A 16,270-nucleotide genomic window follows, 5' to 3' on the forward strand; every position below is an offset into this window, starting at 1 on the left:
TGTATTTCACATGAGAAAATGTACTTCAACATGTGCAGCTCTCTGAGTGCTTGGTAACAGCCCTGTTTCTGAAGATACTGCTGAAACCTGTTCAGTAAATACTGTAAGTCTGAGGGAGGTCTATATCTGTTATACTGTAGGTTTGTACCGCTGGAATTTCAGCATGTATCTCCACAAGTCTATACACGTTCCAGAGACTTTCTAGTCTGGTGTTGTGGGGAGAGACTGCCGCACACACTGAAGTCAAGACACACTGGAGGAATATTCCTGGGATGAGCAAAAGTGGATTATTCCAGGATGGGTGGGGTGATAAAAGGATTCTCTTGCAGCAACCTGCTTGCCATTAATGATTGAATGATTGACGAATCCCACAAAGAAGTCTCTTTCAGGTGATTTATTTTCAGCATCGAAACTCCACTTAAGAATCATTAGATCTTCTTCCAGGGAGCTCAGTCATAGTCCATCCATTATCAGAAAGCAGCTTATTTAATGGTTGTTGCAACCTTATCCTAGCTGGATACATATGGACAACACGCCACTACACAGTACATTTAATCCGAAGCACACAGGGACAATTTAAAAACATCAACTGACCTAGCTTGCACGTCTTTGGAAAGTGAGAAGAAATCAGAGTATCTGGAGAAAATCCTATGTAAAAATAGGAAGAACATGGAAACTTCAAACAGAAGGCTCCCCAGGCTGGAACCAGGACCCAAGAGTGTTGAGCAGACACATTATTCTGTTAGCATACAGTGTGCACCTTTATTCCTTCTGTCAAAAATTATCCGAAAGCATGATTTAGTTTATTTTCTGTATGATTTTAGTCAATCTACATCGGTGGATTGTTTTCTCCTACATTTGAACTGTTTTTATGTCCAGTTTTTTAATTACAAACATTTTAAAAAACAAAAAAATAATCCGCTTTGATTATGTAGAAAGCCTTACTAAGCTTTCTAGCCAACGTAAATAAAGTGCTGTTATACTTATCATGGTAAAGGTTTCATTCTTTAACCCTTCAAAATTTTTGTACTATTTACGCTATAAATTAAACAAGTTCTGCTTAAATATTTTAATATTGCTTTATAGGAGAACACAGGCAAAATTCAATTTTCCATTATAATTCCATTAGGCAGAATTCTATCATCCTGAAAGTTAAAGTGATGTTTAATAATAGTGATAAGGGTTATTGTGAGAAAACCATTAAGATGCATCACAGTTTCGTATGATTTCCTAGAGAAATATCATTCATCTTGCTTATGTTGCCGCGGTAATATGAAATGTGACCACGGGGAAGCGCTGCGAAAAATTACAGGCCTTGTATTTTAAAAAGTAGTATCGGGTGGGTCTTATTGTGCGCAGGTCTTTTAGCGTTTTTGAGACTGATTTCCTGTGTTCTGTGTCGGTGTTAGTTTTTCTGTTGGTCTGTGTTATGGCTTCTGTGGATGTCGAGGAATTTGTGGAACAAAACAGGGATCTTGTTGAATTCGTGGATAAATTCCGCTCTGTTTCGGAGAGCGAAAAGCACTGGAAGTCGCGAAGGGAGTTTATCTTCAGGAATCTCTCTGATTATGAGGATCCACACTTAGACCATCTCCTGGCTTTGTCTATGGTTTGGGCGAACCATGTTTTCCTGGGTTGTCGGTTGGTGAAGTTATATATATATATGATTTATTTGTTAATTGTCTGCGTTTTTGCGCAGACGGTATAAATGGGTGCAAATCAGACCGAAATGTTATGCACACTTTGAATGTTTGAGAATTAATGACGGTCCTACAGCCACATTATTAAATTCTGCAAAGTTCAGGATCTCCCACAATATCACGCGTGACAATGTAAACTCATTTGGGTATTGTCCAACAACGTAGACAAAACTTCGGAGCAAAGTGTGAATTTAGCTGTGTTTTTTCCCCTGCCATTAATCCCTGTTTCTTTTCATATTGTAGGACTAGTAACTTTTACTTTTATAAATACAAGCACGACGAAACAATGCCAGTTAAAACCACGTAAATGTGTATATATCCATCATTCGTTTTTCCAAAACATAATTTGCCTTAGGGTATGAAGAGACTGCTCAGCAATGGGAATGCAAATAGTCCTGGCTTTGTTCAAGGAATGCATGCAGCATCAGAGACGTATTGGTTTACAAGCAAACATAAGCATGATTGAATGAAATGGCAGATAACAGCTGCATCATTTTATCGCTCCGAAGCTGCAGTTAGGCTCATTTCTTCCCGAAGCACTAGGCTGTAGGGAATCTGCGCAGATGTGTGTGGATGGGTGGATCTGAGCTACGTGAATAAAACGGCCGTTGCTTGGTAGTGTGCTCGTGAACAAGGCGATCTGTGTTCTGTTAGTCTGCCTAGTCTAGAGCAGCTGCTTTCGGTACTAGTCCTCTTGCAGGGGGTGTTCAGTGCTGGAGAAACGGGATATTCTCTCCTCCGATTCCCCATTGTAGGGTGTCGTATCTCTTTTTGCTTTTATTACAAGGGAGCTCTGAATTTCTGAGGATTGTAGAAGTATAAAATGGGCTACCTAATCAAAACTGATACCTGGCTTCTTTCATGGAAGATTTGTAACCTTTCTTAGGTTCTAAACAGGAGTTAGATTTGTACCTGGTACTGATATTTAGATGGGATTTAGACACCCATCATTTGGTTAGATGACTGGACCAGATGACTGAAATTTAAACTCAACTCAACCCCCTAAATGATCCCCTTAAATAGGGGGACTATGTATAAAAAGGGCTGTGATTCCTCATCCAATATAGACATAAAAACCCTCGAATTAAAGCCGGCATTCTGCACTGTAACCTCATAGTCATTGTTTCATTTCAAATCCAATGTGCTGGAGTACAGAGCCAAAACAACAACAATTGTCACTGTCAAAATACTTACAGACTGCACTGTACATCACAAAATAGACACAATTTCAAGGCATGCACAATGCCATATTGCCAGAATGCGACAACCAAACTTACGCTGAGGTGAAGCAGCCCTATTACTTTGTAAACAGGCAGGATTGTAAATACAGCTCTTTTAATCCAATAGAAATATTGCTCTCAACTTCGAGAGGGTTTTGCCAACAACTACTTACTTGTTGACTCTGCGGTGAAATGTCTGCTACACAATCTGTGCTTATTCGCTCGTACATCGCATTACATTAGTCATTACAGTAACTACCGAGCAGGAAGGGCCGCCTCATGTCACAGTTTGTGGAAACTCTGGCTTTCACCCTTGACGAGACCAGGGGTTTGCGACAACATGGCAATTTATAGTACTTTCACCAAGTTTGCGATGCTGTGCTTAATTTGGAAAATGTTTCACATTTTCTGTAATGTCACTGAACTAATTTTGTTGCAGAGATTTAATAACCGGTCTGAGAAATTGGGACTGCTGTTCACCTTCAGTAATGAGTGGATTTGATCATTACCAGAATGTTTGAGATACTGTGATTTCCACCTGGTTTTAATGCATCATTGGCATCATTAGAATTGAGGACAGACTAAGCAGTTTTTGTTTCCTGATCATTCTGGCAACAGTACAGCCTAGAACCAAGGACTGAAAGAAGAAAATAAAAAAATTGTTAGAATAGTTATTGGTCTGCATTGGACAGAACGAATCTGGTTCTGGGGGGCACTTTTGAAAAATGCCTGATCTTCATACATGGCGATTTCTTGTAGTGAAAAAGAGTGACACTCTTTGTTTGCTGAAGGCTCTTATTTTTCTTGTAGATACAGCCCGGACCTCATGGAGAAAGTAAAGGAGATGGCAGAAGGAATTGAGGTTGAAGATGCACCGACCTTTAAAACACGCGATGAGATCATGAAAGAGGTGAGCAGTTGTTAATCAGGAAGAGAGATCTTTCAATAGTTAGAATTAGATACTTGGTTCAGGCTTGTTGGAGATACCTTGTCTTGTCTTGTACTGCTCTGCTGTAAAGAAAATGTACTGATAGAAACAGTTGTCCTATTAATAGTTGTCCTAGGAGAGTATATTAAATTGTCGATGAGCAGTATTATCTGCTGGACCTGGAGGGCTGTTATAAGTAACAAAAATCCCCAAGGACTAAGGACTAAGGACTAAGGCCCTGGAAACAGTGGTTCTACAGAACAGTTCAGTGAACAGTTGCTTCAGAAGAAGTCATTAAGAGTCCAGGGTGGAATGATAACCAGAAGACATGCTGTCTTCACCATCACTTTGTTTCCTCCACTAACAGGGATCTTAAATTGAGTTCCCGGTGGGCATCACTGCCTTTGGGCTATTTGTTTACCTGAGCTCTCAATCACGCAACAAGGATCTAAAGTGTTTTATACATAACTGGAACTTTAAAGAACTTCATCCTTTGAACATAATCTGTACACATAATCTGTAATCTGTACGTTTCTTTATTTTACTGAGGAGATAATTAGGTTATTTGATTAATTCGCTATTCATGTTGGAACAAGAACTGCAGGGCCACCCATAAAATGAACTTGAGACCTTTGTTCCAAAATGCTTGAACAATTCTAGAGAGATTTATGGTGGGTTTTGCTGTATCCCAGTCATGAATAATGTATTTGTGGACAAAATTAGTGGTTACAGGACTTTAATTATTTTACCAAGGCTCCATGAAAAACCTCACAATTTTACAATTCAAGTATAAACGACTTTGACATTTCATTCCAAAGAAATTGTATTTCATTGAAGTAATCTATCCCTCCATCCATTTTCTAACCACTTAACCCAGTACATGGTCGGGGGGAGCTGGAGCCCAATCCAGCAAACATCAGGCGCAAGGAAGGATACACCCTGGGCATGTCTCCAGTCCATCACGGTGTACACACAGACACAACCATGCACAGACTCACACCAGGGCCAGTTTTCCCAGAAGCCAATTAATCTACCAGAATGTCTTTGAACTCTGGGAGGAAACCGGAGCACCTGGAGAAAACCCATGTTAACACAGGGAGAGCAAGCAAACTCCATGCAGATAGTACCCCAGATCTGGAATTGAACCCTGGGTTCCAATGCTGTGAGACAACAATGCTAACCACTGCATCACTGTACCTTCCCATTGAAATAATGGGAAACAATTATGATCAGTTCATTGTTTAGTTATCAAGTTATGTCTGAACTGATTTTTAAATGTCAGGCTTAGCCAAACATTTTGCTTAGCAGGAGTAATTTAAACCGAATCGTGTATTGAATATTGCATCTCCTTACTTAGTAATGAGGAGAACAGACTGGATTTAAACCATTTTTTAAGATGCAGTTGTTTCCTGGAGTATTTTGTTTCAAATACCACAGCTGCAAATGTCATTTTTGCCTATTGCCTCTTACAGTCTGTATATTTATTTGCCATTAATAAAGTTTTCCTTCACTTTCTCCACTTCAGAAGCGGTAACAGCACAAGAACACAGCTCCAGCGGAAGACAATTTGGACCAGACCTCTGTGCTGGGGGTTACCGGATGCAAAAGACTCATTATGGACTATTTTAAGGCCACTTACAGTGGGTATTTTAAGCAACAAAATTGAAGGAATGAGGCATTGGTCTCCAGATGAAAATAGTAAAGATTAATTGTGTGATATGAACAGACATAGAAAACATACCAGCATCTTTTTCTTATAAGATGTTTGTCTTTTTCTTATAAGAATGTGAACATCTATCAGAAAATGACCCTTAAGTTGTCTACTACACTGGTTTGATGGATAATTCATGTTTTAGAGGTATGACAGGTTGATTGAAGTGCTTCTTTTTTACTTTTTGTAGTTGGAATCGCCAATTACATTTTATCCCCAACTGATTTGGAGTAGCCAATGTGGTTTTGTGTATCTTTTTTACTTTTTTAATGTATAAAGTTGGAATCACCAATTATATTTTATCCCCAACTGATTTGGAGTAGCCATTGTGTTTTTTTTACGTGTCAGCTTGGAGCTACCAACCCAGCAGCCCACACAGAGGGGAGAATGAGGAGGTGTAGGCAGATTCTTCCAACAAGCTCAGCCCAATAGTATTTTAACACATCAGCTCAGCACAGGAGGTTCAGTGGTGATTAGAGAAGGGGTGTGCCCCTTGGTAACTGTACCGCATGCCTGGTCACAGGGGTCTCTGAGTGCTGGTACAGGCCTGGACAAACATTCCTGCCCTCAGGCTGTCGCTGCAGGCTGGTGACGCCACCCAGGCTCGAACCTGTGATCAGGAGACCTGCGTGAGTGCATCTTCTAAAACACCACTAACAGACCTTATTAAACATCCGTCGAGCAAGCAAAGACATGAAGGAACAGTGGACCTTTCCGCTGTAATGAAAGCTGGTCGATTCCGGCAGCCTCTGCTTCAATATTGTCGTCATCTTGTCTTTTTTTATCAGCATTTGTTTTCAAAATGGAACAAATACAATTCCAGAAGACGTGTGTGGTAATTAAAAAGGTTTTTAAAGTAAGACAAGGCGCATCTGCCAGCCTTGTCGAAGGTTCCATATTAGCAGAAATGTGATTTACAGTAGCTAATATTTTTACAATTGAATGGCCCACTTACAGTGTACTTAACCCCACTTGAAAAAATCTACACTAACCTGAAGACTAATGGTAATTTGAGTGTTCTCACTGAGAAATACCTGTCAGGGGCACAGCAGCGTAGTCACTTCCGAGAAGTACTCTTTGAATGGGACAATGGGTCTGACAGGGTGGAGAGCAGCCTTCGCCTAAAACTCTGCTTTTCCATTCTGATGAGATCATTTGAAAAAATCTACATAATACAAAATACATACATGCGCTGCACTATTACTATTGAAGCAAGTTATTTGGCCATTGTACGAGAGGCCTGTCATAATTAAACATAATAACACTCGTAGAACGTGTAATTGGGGCCGATATTACCTTGAGAGCTATCACGGTGCTGTTGATGTACTTTACAATAGCTGTAATGGCACCATAATGCAAATCTTACATTACAATTAAAAATTAAAGGGTGAATTTAAGATTTTCTAAATTTTTATAAATGCTGGGTAGAGTAAAAAACATTCCTGTATGTTTAATATACTGTATTAATTTGCCCTATTAAATTACTGGAGTTGAAAGATTTTCAGCTACAGGTTTAGTGGACCTATAGTTAGTTCACTTGAAGTGGATAAAAGCTCTTCCTTCCTACATTGCAATTACATGAAGAAAATTAGATGTTTAAAATTAGATGTTAATGTCACTTAAAACTTATTATAATATGCTTGCATGCATATTTTAAAAGCAACTCATCGGGTAGGCTGTGCTTTCCCAGCTGAAAATTGAGTCCGCAGCAGTTCTGTCTTGGGTGAAACATTTAGTATTCAGGGAGTAGGGGCTTTGATCTTAACATTAACCCTGATACACTAATCAAGCTTTTAGTGGATTTATACATAACTGAAAGAGGTGAGAGGCAAATCTTCTATGAAAAATCAGTGGGGACTCCTAAGGCACATTGATAAAACAATCTGTAATTCACTGCATCAGGAGATGATGTTTGTGTCTGATGAAGAGAAAACTTAAGACCCCTGTATTCTGACAGTGGGACAACTGTTTCTTGTAGGACGCTCAAAAACATGCTTTCTATGAATTCTTAACAGTGGTAAAAGCACACATTTGTGTTTGACAGAAGGGGGATCTTACAGGGAGTCATACAATAGTAGTTTATCTGCCCTTGTACTACATTTCTGCTAATTCCATCATATCAATGAAACAAAAAGAATCTTAAGCTCTGCCATTCCCATGGCAACCATGCTGCGGCCCTGTTATCCAGTGTTCAGGGACAAACGCTGAGGGCATTTTTGAGTCTTGACTTGCAAAACCTTAGCAATTAAATTTTTTTAAAAATTTTACAATCTGTGTTGTAAACATTAACATCACACAGTGGTCATCTCAAAGTCTGCAAAATGTTTTTATTATGTTTATACAGCATATTAGAAGTTTACATTGTGTCTTAATAAATTCACAAAATACTAATTTATAACATCTCCCTTTTCATTATATTAAGTGGAAACAAAATTATGTTTCCACTAAGTAATCAATATTCTCTAAATAAAATCTGATTTAATGAAAAAATGTTTTTGCCATCCACAATTGTTTTCTTGGACATAAGACAGGGTGAACAAATGCTCTTTATTTTTAGTTACCTTTAATTGGATGCCGCATTAAAAAAGAAACAAACACACAGAGAAAACCATATCTAGACTTCAGCAGGTGTACGGAAATGGCAGATCGTGGTGAGAAAGGCAAGGAAAGAAGACCTTCATAGAAATCATTTTTAAAACTAAAAAGTAATTTTGTTTTTCATTTTTGTCACATGCTTAGTTGATTCAACCTATTACAGCTGAACATTTCTGCACAAGAAGTGCTTTTCCTTCACAAGGATTTGGGTCAAACTGCTTTTGAAAAGCAAATTAAAATAGATTTCACTTCCAAGTCAAGATACACTGTTAAATTTGCGGGGACTGTAGTTCTTTTTAATTAGAGAAATTTGATTAGAAAATTACAGTTTGGACAGATCTAAAGTTGCCAGAGCAACATTCCACTGCATCTTTCTGATAAAGGACAGGACTGTGACTGATTAAATCCTCATTTTTTTAGGGAGCAGCCATTGTTCAGACAAAACCAAAAAAATTAAAATGTGATCTGCCATTGCACCAGTAAAACCAACAACAAAAAACTCTTCACAGCCTGTGTTCTTCAAACCAAGATAAACATTAAAAAAAAGTTTGGTAGAAACTGAAAAGTAACAGCATCAAACCAACAAAAAAGGAAATAAAGATATATTACAAGTTTTGTTAGCAATAACTTATTTCACATCATGCAATAAAAAATTAAAAACAATAACACAAACCTCAAAGGTAGATTTCAAACATATTGGCAAGCAAGTAAAAGTCCCTATTTCTTTCCAAATGTGTGGCACTTAAAAGTTCTTCTGTTGTTGACTGTTTATTCCTGATGAGGTAAATGAGAGATTGATAGTGGTGAGGAGCACTCTACTCTGTTGTTAGGAGTCATTCCAGCTTTGTTCTACAATAGCAGAGACCCTCTTCTCATACTCCCTCTTGTTCTCTTGGTACAGCTGGGCTGCCTGGCTGTTGGCGGGACTGTTCGGGTTTGGTTCATCCAAGAGGGACTGGATAAGAAAAAAAATAGAATATTTTTAAATTACTTAGGAAAACAGCTTTGGAATTTTCTGGGAATTCCTCTCCTATGTCGGTGGAAGTCTCATTTATGTACCCAGTGAATGCGCACAGGACAACTACTAGCAGCTCCTTTTACTAGCCTGATTGTACCTAGCAGAAATACTTCAGTAAAGTTGCCAGCCTCTTTAAAATGACATACCTTATTTTTTTTCAGAAAATCAGTCTTTTAAAGGCACTGTTAAAATGGCACATGTACTACATATCAACAGCAGGCATAAAACTCATGGTTTTTATAAGCCTAGCAGCAATTTACCAGACTTTATGTTATACAGTTATGTTAGCTACCCAATCAGAATTCATAGATCCTGTGGTACGCTCTTGCTGACTCAGTATTAATACTGTATACATCGGCACAAGACCCCCAGAAGAGTAGCGCAATGAAGGTACAAGCAAAAATCAAGAGGGTTATATAATCTGCAGAAAGTAGGGAATTAAAACTAACCTGAATAGAGGTTAAAATAGATGACACATCATATGTGGGACTCCAGCGATTCTGAAGGATATCTAAACATATGCTTCCATCAGCATAAACTGGAAGAATAAAAATGTATTTCAGAATTACACAACCTAAATTTATATCCATTTAAATAGGTGTAAACACTATTTTAAGGCAGTGCATCAGGGTGGAGCAGACATACACTGTAAAGCATATCTGGGGAAATTATTCAGTACAGGGAGACAAATTTGTCTCAAATAGCTAGAAAAAAACCTCGATTTGTAGTGCAGTTGATAATGCTAGATAACGTAGAAGACTTAATAGAGTCTACTACAAAGCACAACAGTGAATACACAAGAAGTAAGGACTGCCCAAGTAAAAGATGGCAGATGTCCTAACTCCAGAAGTTTAAGATTAAAATGATGTGTGGTTCTGCAAACATGCAGAATCAGCATAGATGCTTTACTTGTGACATTTGTCAGAAGGACCAATTTTTAAGATGCATGTCCTTCTAACTCTCCAACCCATGCTAAGAAAATCCTTGAGTGGCTGTTCATCAATAACTACATAAAGTTTATACAATTTCTGAGTTCAGTTTGGTCAGGACAAGGTTGATTTGTCCTGGCTAAACCAATATCTGTAGACAAAACAGAAGTAGAAGTACTGATCGACTGCAGCTTGTGAAAATGACGAGAATGTAAGTGGGCATTGTCTTACAGTTTTACATAAGCAGGAGTCTCAGCATGAAATCCACCTACTAACAGTGTGAAGACATCAGAACTATTTTAGCTAGCCATCCTTACGCAACAAAATTAAGAAGTTAAAATTCATCAACATCAACAAAACCTACACATGGGAAAGTCCTACCATTTGGATGGAACATTTTTGAGATGAATCGGACAGTTGGGGGTTTATTTGGGTACTCTTCTGAAAATTCGATCACAAGCTTAAAAGTTCCTGTGGAGTGGAGAAAAGCAATTAAGGATACTAAAAATAGAACACTTTCCTCATGACAAGAATTAATTTTGATTTGGGACTAAAAAATATCAACCTCATTGTTAATAATGTACGAAAGGACTAATGATGGATTAAAAATAAATGATGATTCAGCAAGCGATATTTTTTAGGGTATTATGAATACGATAGCATTTAACATTTTCATCACATTACCATTAAATCTCTACTTAATTAACATAGTTAACTATAATGACACCCTTCTGCTCATTCACATAACTAGGCCTAATTTTTCATCATCCAGGAGGAGAGAAGGAAAAATGGGGCAAAGATCACTAATCTGGCATCTGCCTATTCCATTCAATTGGCACCTCTCAGCTGTAAATACTGATTAAGTATTTACTTAATATTCAGGTGGGTAGCTGCGTCATCATGCGTAGTCTGGAAAGGTGTCACACCTGAAGAAGGCTTCACAGACGAAACATTGTGTTTTCTCTCTTCTCTTTTGAGCATGGAATAAACCTATTACTTGTTCCTTTACTTAATATTCTATTTGTTTTGTGATGATTTGCTGCTATTTATGCTTTGATTATATGCTTATCTATATCCTTACAACAACGGTCTCTTAGAGAACTTATATGAAAGAAAAAGTCTGAGAATGTTTAATAAGACAATGATAGTGAGTAAAAGTGTTTCTTTTATAACAATCATGACGAAATCAAGTTCAAGTTTATTGTCATTATACTCATACACAGGTATATGGTATAACAAAATGCTATTTAGCTAGTTCTCAGACAGTAAGTAGTACAAAAAAACAACAATACAATTGTATAAGAAAAGAGAGAGACAACAGGCAATACGCAAATCAACATCAGTTGTGCAAAATCAAACATCAACAGAATTAAATAAAGGATAAAAAATTATGGGGAGTGAACTTCTTGACATGTGAGGTAGAGGTAGATATCAATGTGTGTTTGAGTTTTGATAAAGAGAGAAGGCACTGTAAGGGTTCAGATCGTGGGTGAGAGAGGCTTTAGAAATAGTTTGATACTGCAAGGGTAAAAACTGTCTCCAAGTCTGGTAGTCCGGGCCCAAATGCTCCGGTACCATTTTCCAGATGGTAGAGGGTCATACAGTCTGTAGCTTGGGTGCGTGGGGTCTTTGATGATGCTTAGAGCTTTCCTCAAGCACAATCTGTCATATATGTCCTGGATAGATGGATGGGAGAGCAACCCCAGTGATGGACTGGGCAGTTTTCACCACCCGCTGTAGGGCTTTGCGGTCAGCAATACTGCAGTTGCCATCCCACACTGTGATGCAACCTGTCAGTGTGCTTTCTGTAGTGCATCTGTAAAAGTTAGTGAGGATCTGGGGACATATCTTAGCCTTCTTCAACTGTCTTAGGAAGTATAGGCACTGTTGCGCTTTCTTAATCAGACAAGTGGCCTTGAGAGACCATGTGAGGTCCTCGGTGATATGGACGCCAAGGACTTTTAAGTTACTGACCCTTTCCACTTCAGTCCCGTTGATGTGGCTAGGGGCATGACTGTTTTGCAGTTTTCTGAAATCAACGATCAGCTCCTTGGTTTTGCTGACGTTGAGGGTGAGGTTGTTGTCCTCCAACCATTTTGTAAGGAGATTGACCTCCTCCCTATAGGCCCTCTCATCATTGTCTGTGATCAGACCTACAACTGTGGTGTAATCGGCAAGCTTGATGATGGAGTTGGTGTTATGTTTGGCCTTACAGTCATGGGTGTAGAGGGAGTAGAGCGATGGACTAAGCACACACCCCAGGGGGATTCAGGGGAAATCAGACTAGTTCAGAGTTATCATGATGTGTTAGAAAATACAACATCAATATTTTAGGATGTTGCAATACTTCTACATATTTTTGGTCAACTTACCATCTTCAAATGGTGTGCCTTCAGGGCTGAAAAAGAATAACAAAAATATGAATTACATGACAACAGGTTTTGCATTTACTATATAACATCCATACATTTTCTCAGCGCTTTATCCAGTACAGGGTTGCAGTGGACCTGGAGCTTATCCCAGCATTAGCAATGGAGACAAGGCAGGGTACACCTTGGATGGGATGCCAGTCCATTACAAGGCACACATAGTCAGACATATATACTCACAACAGGGCCAATTTTCCCAGAAGCGAATTAACCTACCAGTATGTCTCTGGACAGTGGGAGGAAACCGAAGCACCTGGAGGAATCCCATGTGAACATGGGGAGAACATACAAACTCCACACAGACATCACCCCATGTCGGCAATTGAACTCAGGGCTCCAGTGCTCCAAGGCAGCAGTGCTAACCGCTGCACCACCTTGATGCCCCACTGTTTAACAATGAGCATTAAATACAACAATTGGGTCCAAAATTTAGTTTAATAATAAAGCAGATCATGTGGTGCTGTTACTTATTTAATACACTTCCAACAGTTTAATTTGCAGGTAATTGCTTCTTCTATGATTTTTTTCTTTCTATGGGACCTCTACATAAACAAGCAAGCATTCTTCTTTGTTTCAGTCACAAGACACAAGACTGACTGCAAATACTCCCAACTCATAAGATTAGTTTTGAACCAAGCTGCAATATAATGTAACAGACCAAATACTTAAATCACACCTGCTTCCATCTGGCTTTCTACTAAAGTATGGGAAGCCCAGTACAATATTACGGTTATTAAATCTCACCCAAATATCACTGCATTCCACAGCATGATGTTATTTTCTGATGGGGCACCACTGACTCCAGCAGGAGGATCTTCTTGAAGCCTTTTAAGACATAAATAATAGAGTTTTATACTGTAAGTGAAAATGTACTTTTAGGATTTAGTAATATTATAGAAAACAAGCTCCAAATCTGACCGGCCTAGAAAAAGCCTTGAAGGTTTTTTTTAAAAGGACTTGTTATAAGGCACATGTTTACCTTAATGCAGGTATAGAACAGGAAACAGGTCTCAGTAATGGATGGCTTTCTTTAATCTTAACCTTTTTGCAGAGTCTGGATTATTCAGTCTAGAGGTACCTTAAGACAAAACTGTACTGTATAAGCTCTATTTTGCCAGTAAAAAAGAATTAAAATGCTTGCTGGTTCTGGTCCTATTTAAGATAAAGGTGGCAGATTCTATTCCCTAGCAGTTTAATCTTATTAGAAGTGTTAAGTATATTACCAAAGCTCAAAACAACACATCCATCAGAGACCGATGCACCAGAAAGTAATGACAATGTTAAAAACATTTGGTGATAATCCGAATAACCTGTGGCTTTAGGCTCCTGTTCTGCAGATGTCTGCCTGTCATCCCAGCGCATGACTATGATCACTTTCCAATATCTGATACCCCAGCTTCAAGGGACATGAATGATTACATCTTAACAGCAGCCGCCTTGAGTCTGTTCTTGTAAGGTTTCCAAACCATCTGCACCTCAAACAGGTGTCTAGCGCTGCTCTTAGCAAACAAAAAGAGCTCAGTCTCAAGTACAGGCTTCCACACGTGAGCCCTTCATCTGTCTGTTGCGATGACAGAAGGTTGATGCAGGTCATGCCTCACTGCTGCTGACTGCACTGTCACACAGCGCCACTGCTGCCCCAGCCCCAGGGATTATCCTACTTCAAGATGGGCTCAATTCCCATCACAGAAGAAATTAAATAAAAAACAAACAACCACCACCCACAACAGGGAAACTGGATTTAAAAAACTAGCATCAGATTCATCAAATTGTTTTCCGAAGGAAAAGATGATGCATTAGTCTGCAAAGGTACATTCAGCTGCATAACACTGTCAAAGATTAAGTGCTTCGTGTAAAACATAAATGTTGTACCTTCAGGCTTTGCGATACACTATTATATCAGGCATATATGAATGTTAACCAGCAAATATTCTTCTCCAAGATGTAAAGCCTGCTTTTAACTGAGTGGATTGAGAGATTCCAATGAAAAAATGTCATCAGCACATACAGTTGTTTTAAGGGGAGATGTGTTTCCCAAATGACATTTTAGGGTCCAGGAAGAACAGCAATGCTCTTCTGTTACACTATGAAAAGGTTACATTTGTGTAAAAATGCTGCAAAAACATAGAGCCCTGTTAATTTGTTTCTTATATCTAGTCCAATAATTGCATTGAAATTAAATTAATATATTTTTTTCACCCCACAATAAGGAAAATTGGATTTTGAAAACCAGCAGCAAATTGTTTTCCAAAAGAAAAGCAGTTATCCAATTCTATAAAAGGTACCTTCAGTTAATGGATATATATTGAAAAGGAAGGACCCAAAATTCAACCACAAACTCGCCTGGCAAGTTACAACATCCCTTAGTTCTCAGCTAGTGGTACCCAGAAAGAAAGAGGGACTAGAAAAGTTTCAATTTTTTCCCCCCAAGTACTATGTACCATGAATTCAATTCAAGCTTTATTATGCTCTGGGTGAAATTTGCTTTACAAATGCAACAATACACCAAGGAAGACAAATATTACCAACAGAGAAGACGGTACAATGATGTTACAGGAGATAGGAGGGTTTTCTGCCCTGAAATTCAGCTTTTGATATTTTTACAATGATAACCTGTAGCATTATTAATAATATTGTAATTACTGTATAAAATCTAGTTAGACTGTATCGGCTACGTTTGGGCGTCGTTATCCAGAACCATAATAAAATAAGAGGCTGAGAGACGGCCTCCCTACAGCTTACGGAAAACTTCAATTTCTCCTGAAGAACAATACCCAGACTCCTGGAATCACAACACATCCTAGGGGATGGCCACACCAAACATTTCACCAAAAGACCGTTACATAACATTAAAAGGACACATCCTCTCTACTGCGAGTACCGACTTCTTAACCAAACCCAGCCCGTCTGCCCCTGTCCACCAAGGAATTATAGGGCACCGGCCAGTTTCTGGGTTTCAGGAAGAAAAAGATCCCAACTAAAAAACATGTGACCTGTACTTAACCTGAAAAGGTGAATCTACTGTCTATTGGTGTCGTTTAAAACCTAGTAATAGTGAAAATGAATTTCCAACAGCGTCCTGGTGTCATTGTGCGAGCTATTCTCCTTTATATATTCATTTGACACAATCGAGGGGTGATATCACATTAGCTCAGCATTACCAGTGAATTTGGAAATATACATTCGCCGCTGAATTTTTGAATTGTGTTTACTGGGGAAAAAAGCCTGAAAAGAAAAAAGGATATGCATTCTCTCGTGTGAGAAATTCAGGCACGGTTCTCGAAAAGGAACCTTTTTGCAAAGAAAGCCGAAAGAGTGGTTTGAAAGACAACTCGCTTTAATGAGTCCCCCACACCAAAAATATGTTCACCTTCAAGAAAAGCACCGATGCACCGCAGATATCGACCAGGCAGTCGAAACTTGAATACCTAAAAGCACAGGCCTAGCACTGCCGTACTGAATATTACTGTTGGGCAATGGAAAAAAAAACAATGCTCAGAAAAATGGAGCTCACCTTTTAAAATCTCTCATAAGTCGCCTCCGGGCCGGGGTAGACATGGTTCAAAATGACAAATTCAGAAATTTTCAACCATAAAACCAAAGCCGAGCCGGTATATTTTTGAGCTAATTTCACCTCTTGTGCCTTTTTTGCTCCTTCCAAACAACTAGGGTGACGTCATAGACCTCCCAGAAAATAAAAGGTGACGAATCGACCGATTGGAATAGTCCAATTTTAATTT

The 16,270-nt window shown here is 38.8% G+C and overlaps 2 protein-coding genes across 2 annotated transcripts; one reads left to right on the plus strand and one right to left on the minus strand.

Moving 5' to 3' along the window:
- Positions 1–1,365: 1,365 nt before the first annotated feature.
- Positions 1,366–5,872, plus strand: xtbd1 (XRN2 binding domain containing 1). Its single transcript, XM_088603891.1, has 3 exons — positions 1,366–1,641; positions 3,731–3,830; positions 5,374–5,872. Exons 1-3 carry the CDS (start codon positions 1,430–1,432, stop codon positions 5,380–5,382), a joined length of 321 nt encoding a protein of 106 aa, XP_088460017.1. The 5' UTR covers positions 1,366–1,429; the 3' UTR covers positions 5,383–5,872.
- A 1,994-nt stretch (positions 5,873–7,866) lies between these two features.
- ube2b (ubiquitin-conjugating enzyme E2B (RAD6 homolog)) lies at positions 7,867–16,215 on the minus strand. The gene is made up of 6 exons (XM_088603890.1): positions 16,045–16,215; positions 13,275–13,355; positions 12,474–12,499; positions 10,483–10,572; positions 9,622–9,710; positions 7,867–9,109 (listed from the first exon to the last, which is right to left on the minus strand). Exons 1-6 carry the CDS (start codon positions 16,086–16,088, stop codon positions 8,981–8,983), a joined length of 459 nt encoding a protein of 152 aa, XP_088460016.1. The 5' UTR covers positions 16,089–16,215; the 3' UTR covers positions 7,867–8,980.
- Positions 16,216–16,270: the final 55 nt, after the last annotated feature.

This window comes from Lepisosteus platostomus, chromosome 13 (assembly GCF_059453375.1).
Source record: "Lepisosteus platostomus isolate fLepPlt1 chromosome 13, fLepPlt1.hap1, whole genome shotgun sequence".
In the NCBI taxonomy this organism is placed as follows: domain Eukaryota; kingdom Metazoa; phylum Chordata; class Actinopteri; order Semionotiformes; family Lepisosteidae; genus Lepisosteus; species Lepisosteus platostomus.

Bases quoted from the DNA above. Each gene is read 5' to 3' on its own strand.
- xtbd1 (XM_088603891.1), top strand. From the start codon at position 1,430: ATGGCTTCTGTGGATGTCGAGGAATTTGTGGAACAAAACAGGGATCTT. The intron at 1,642-3,730 runs GTTGGTGAAGTT...TTTTTCTTGTAG, and splicing joins CATGTTTTCCTGGGTTGTCG to ATACAGCCCGGACCTCATGG.
- ube2b (XM_088603890.1), bottom strand. From the start codon at position 16,088: ATGTCTACCCCGGCCCGGAGGCGACTTATGAGAGATTTTAAAAG. The intron at 13,356-16,044 runs GTGAGCTCCATT...ATGTCTTAAAAG, and splicing joins CTTATGAGAGATTTTAAAAG to GCTTCAAGAAGATCCTCCTG. The intron at 12,500-13,274 runs GTGAGATTTAAT...ATTCTTTTTCAG, and splicing joins TGGAATGCAGTGATATTTGG to CCCTGAAGGCACACCATTTG.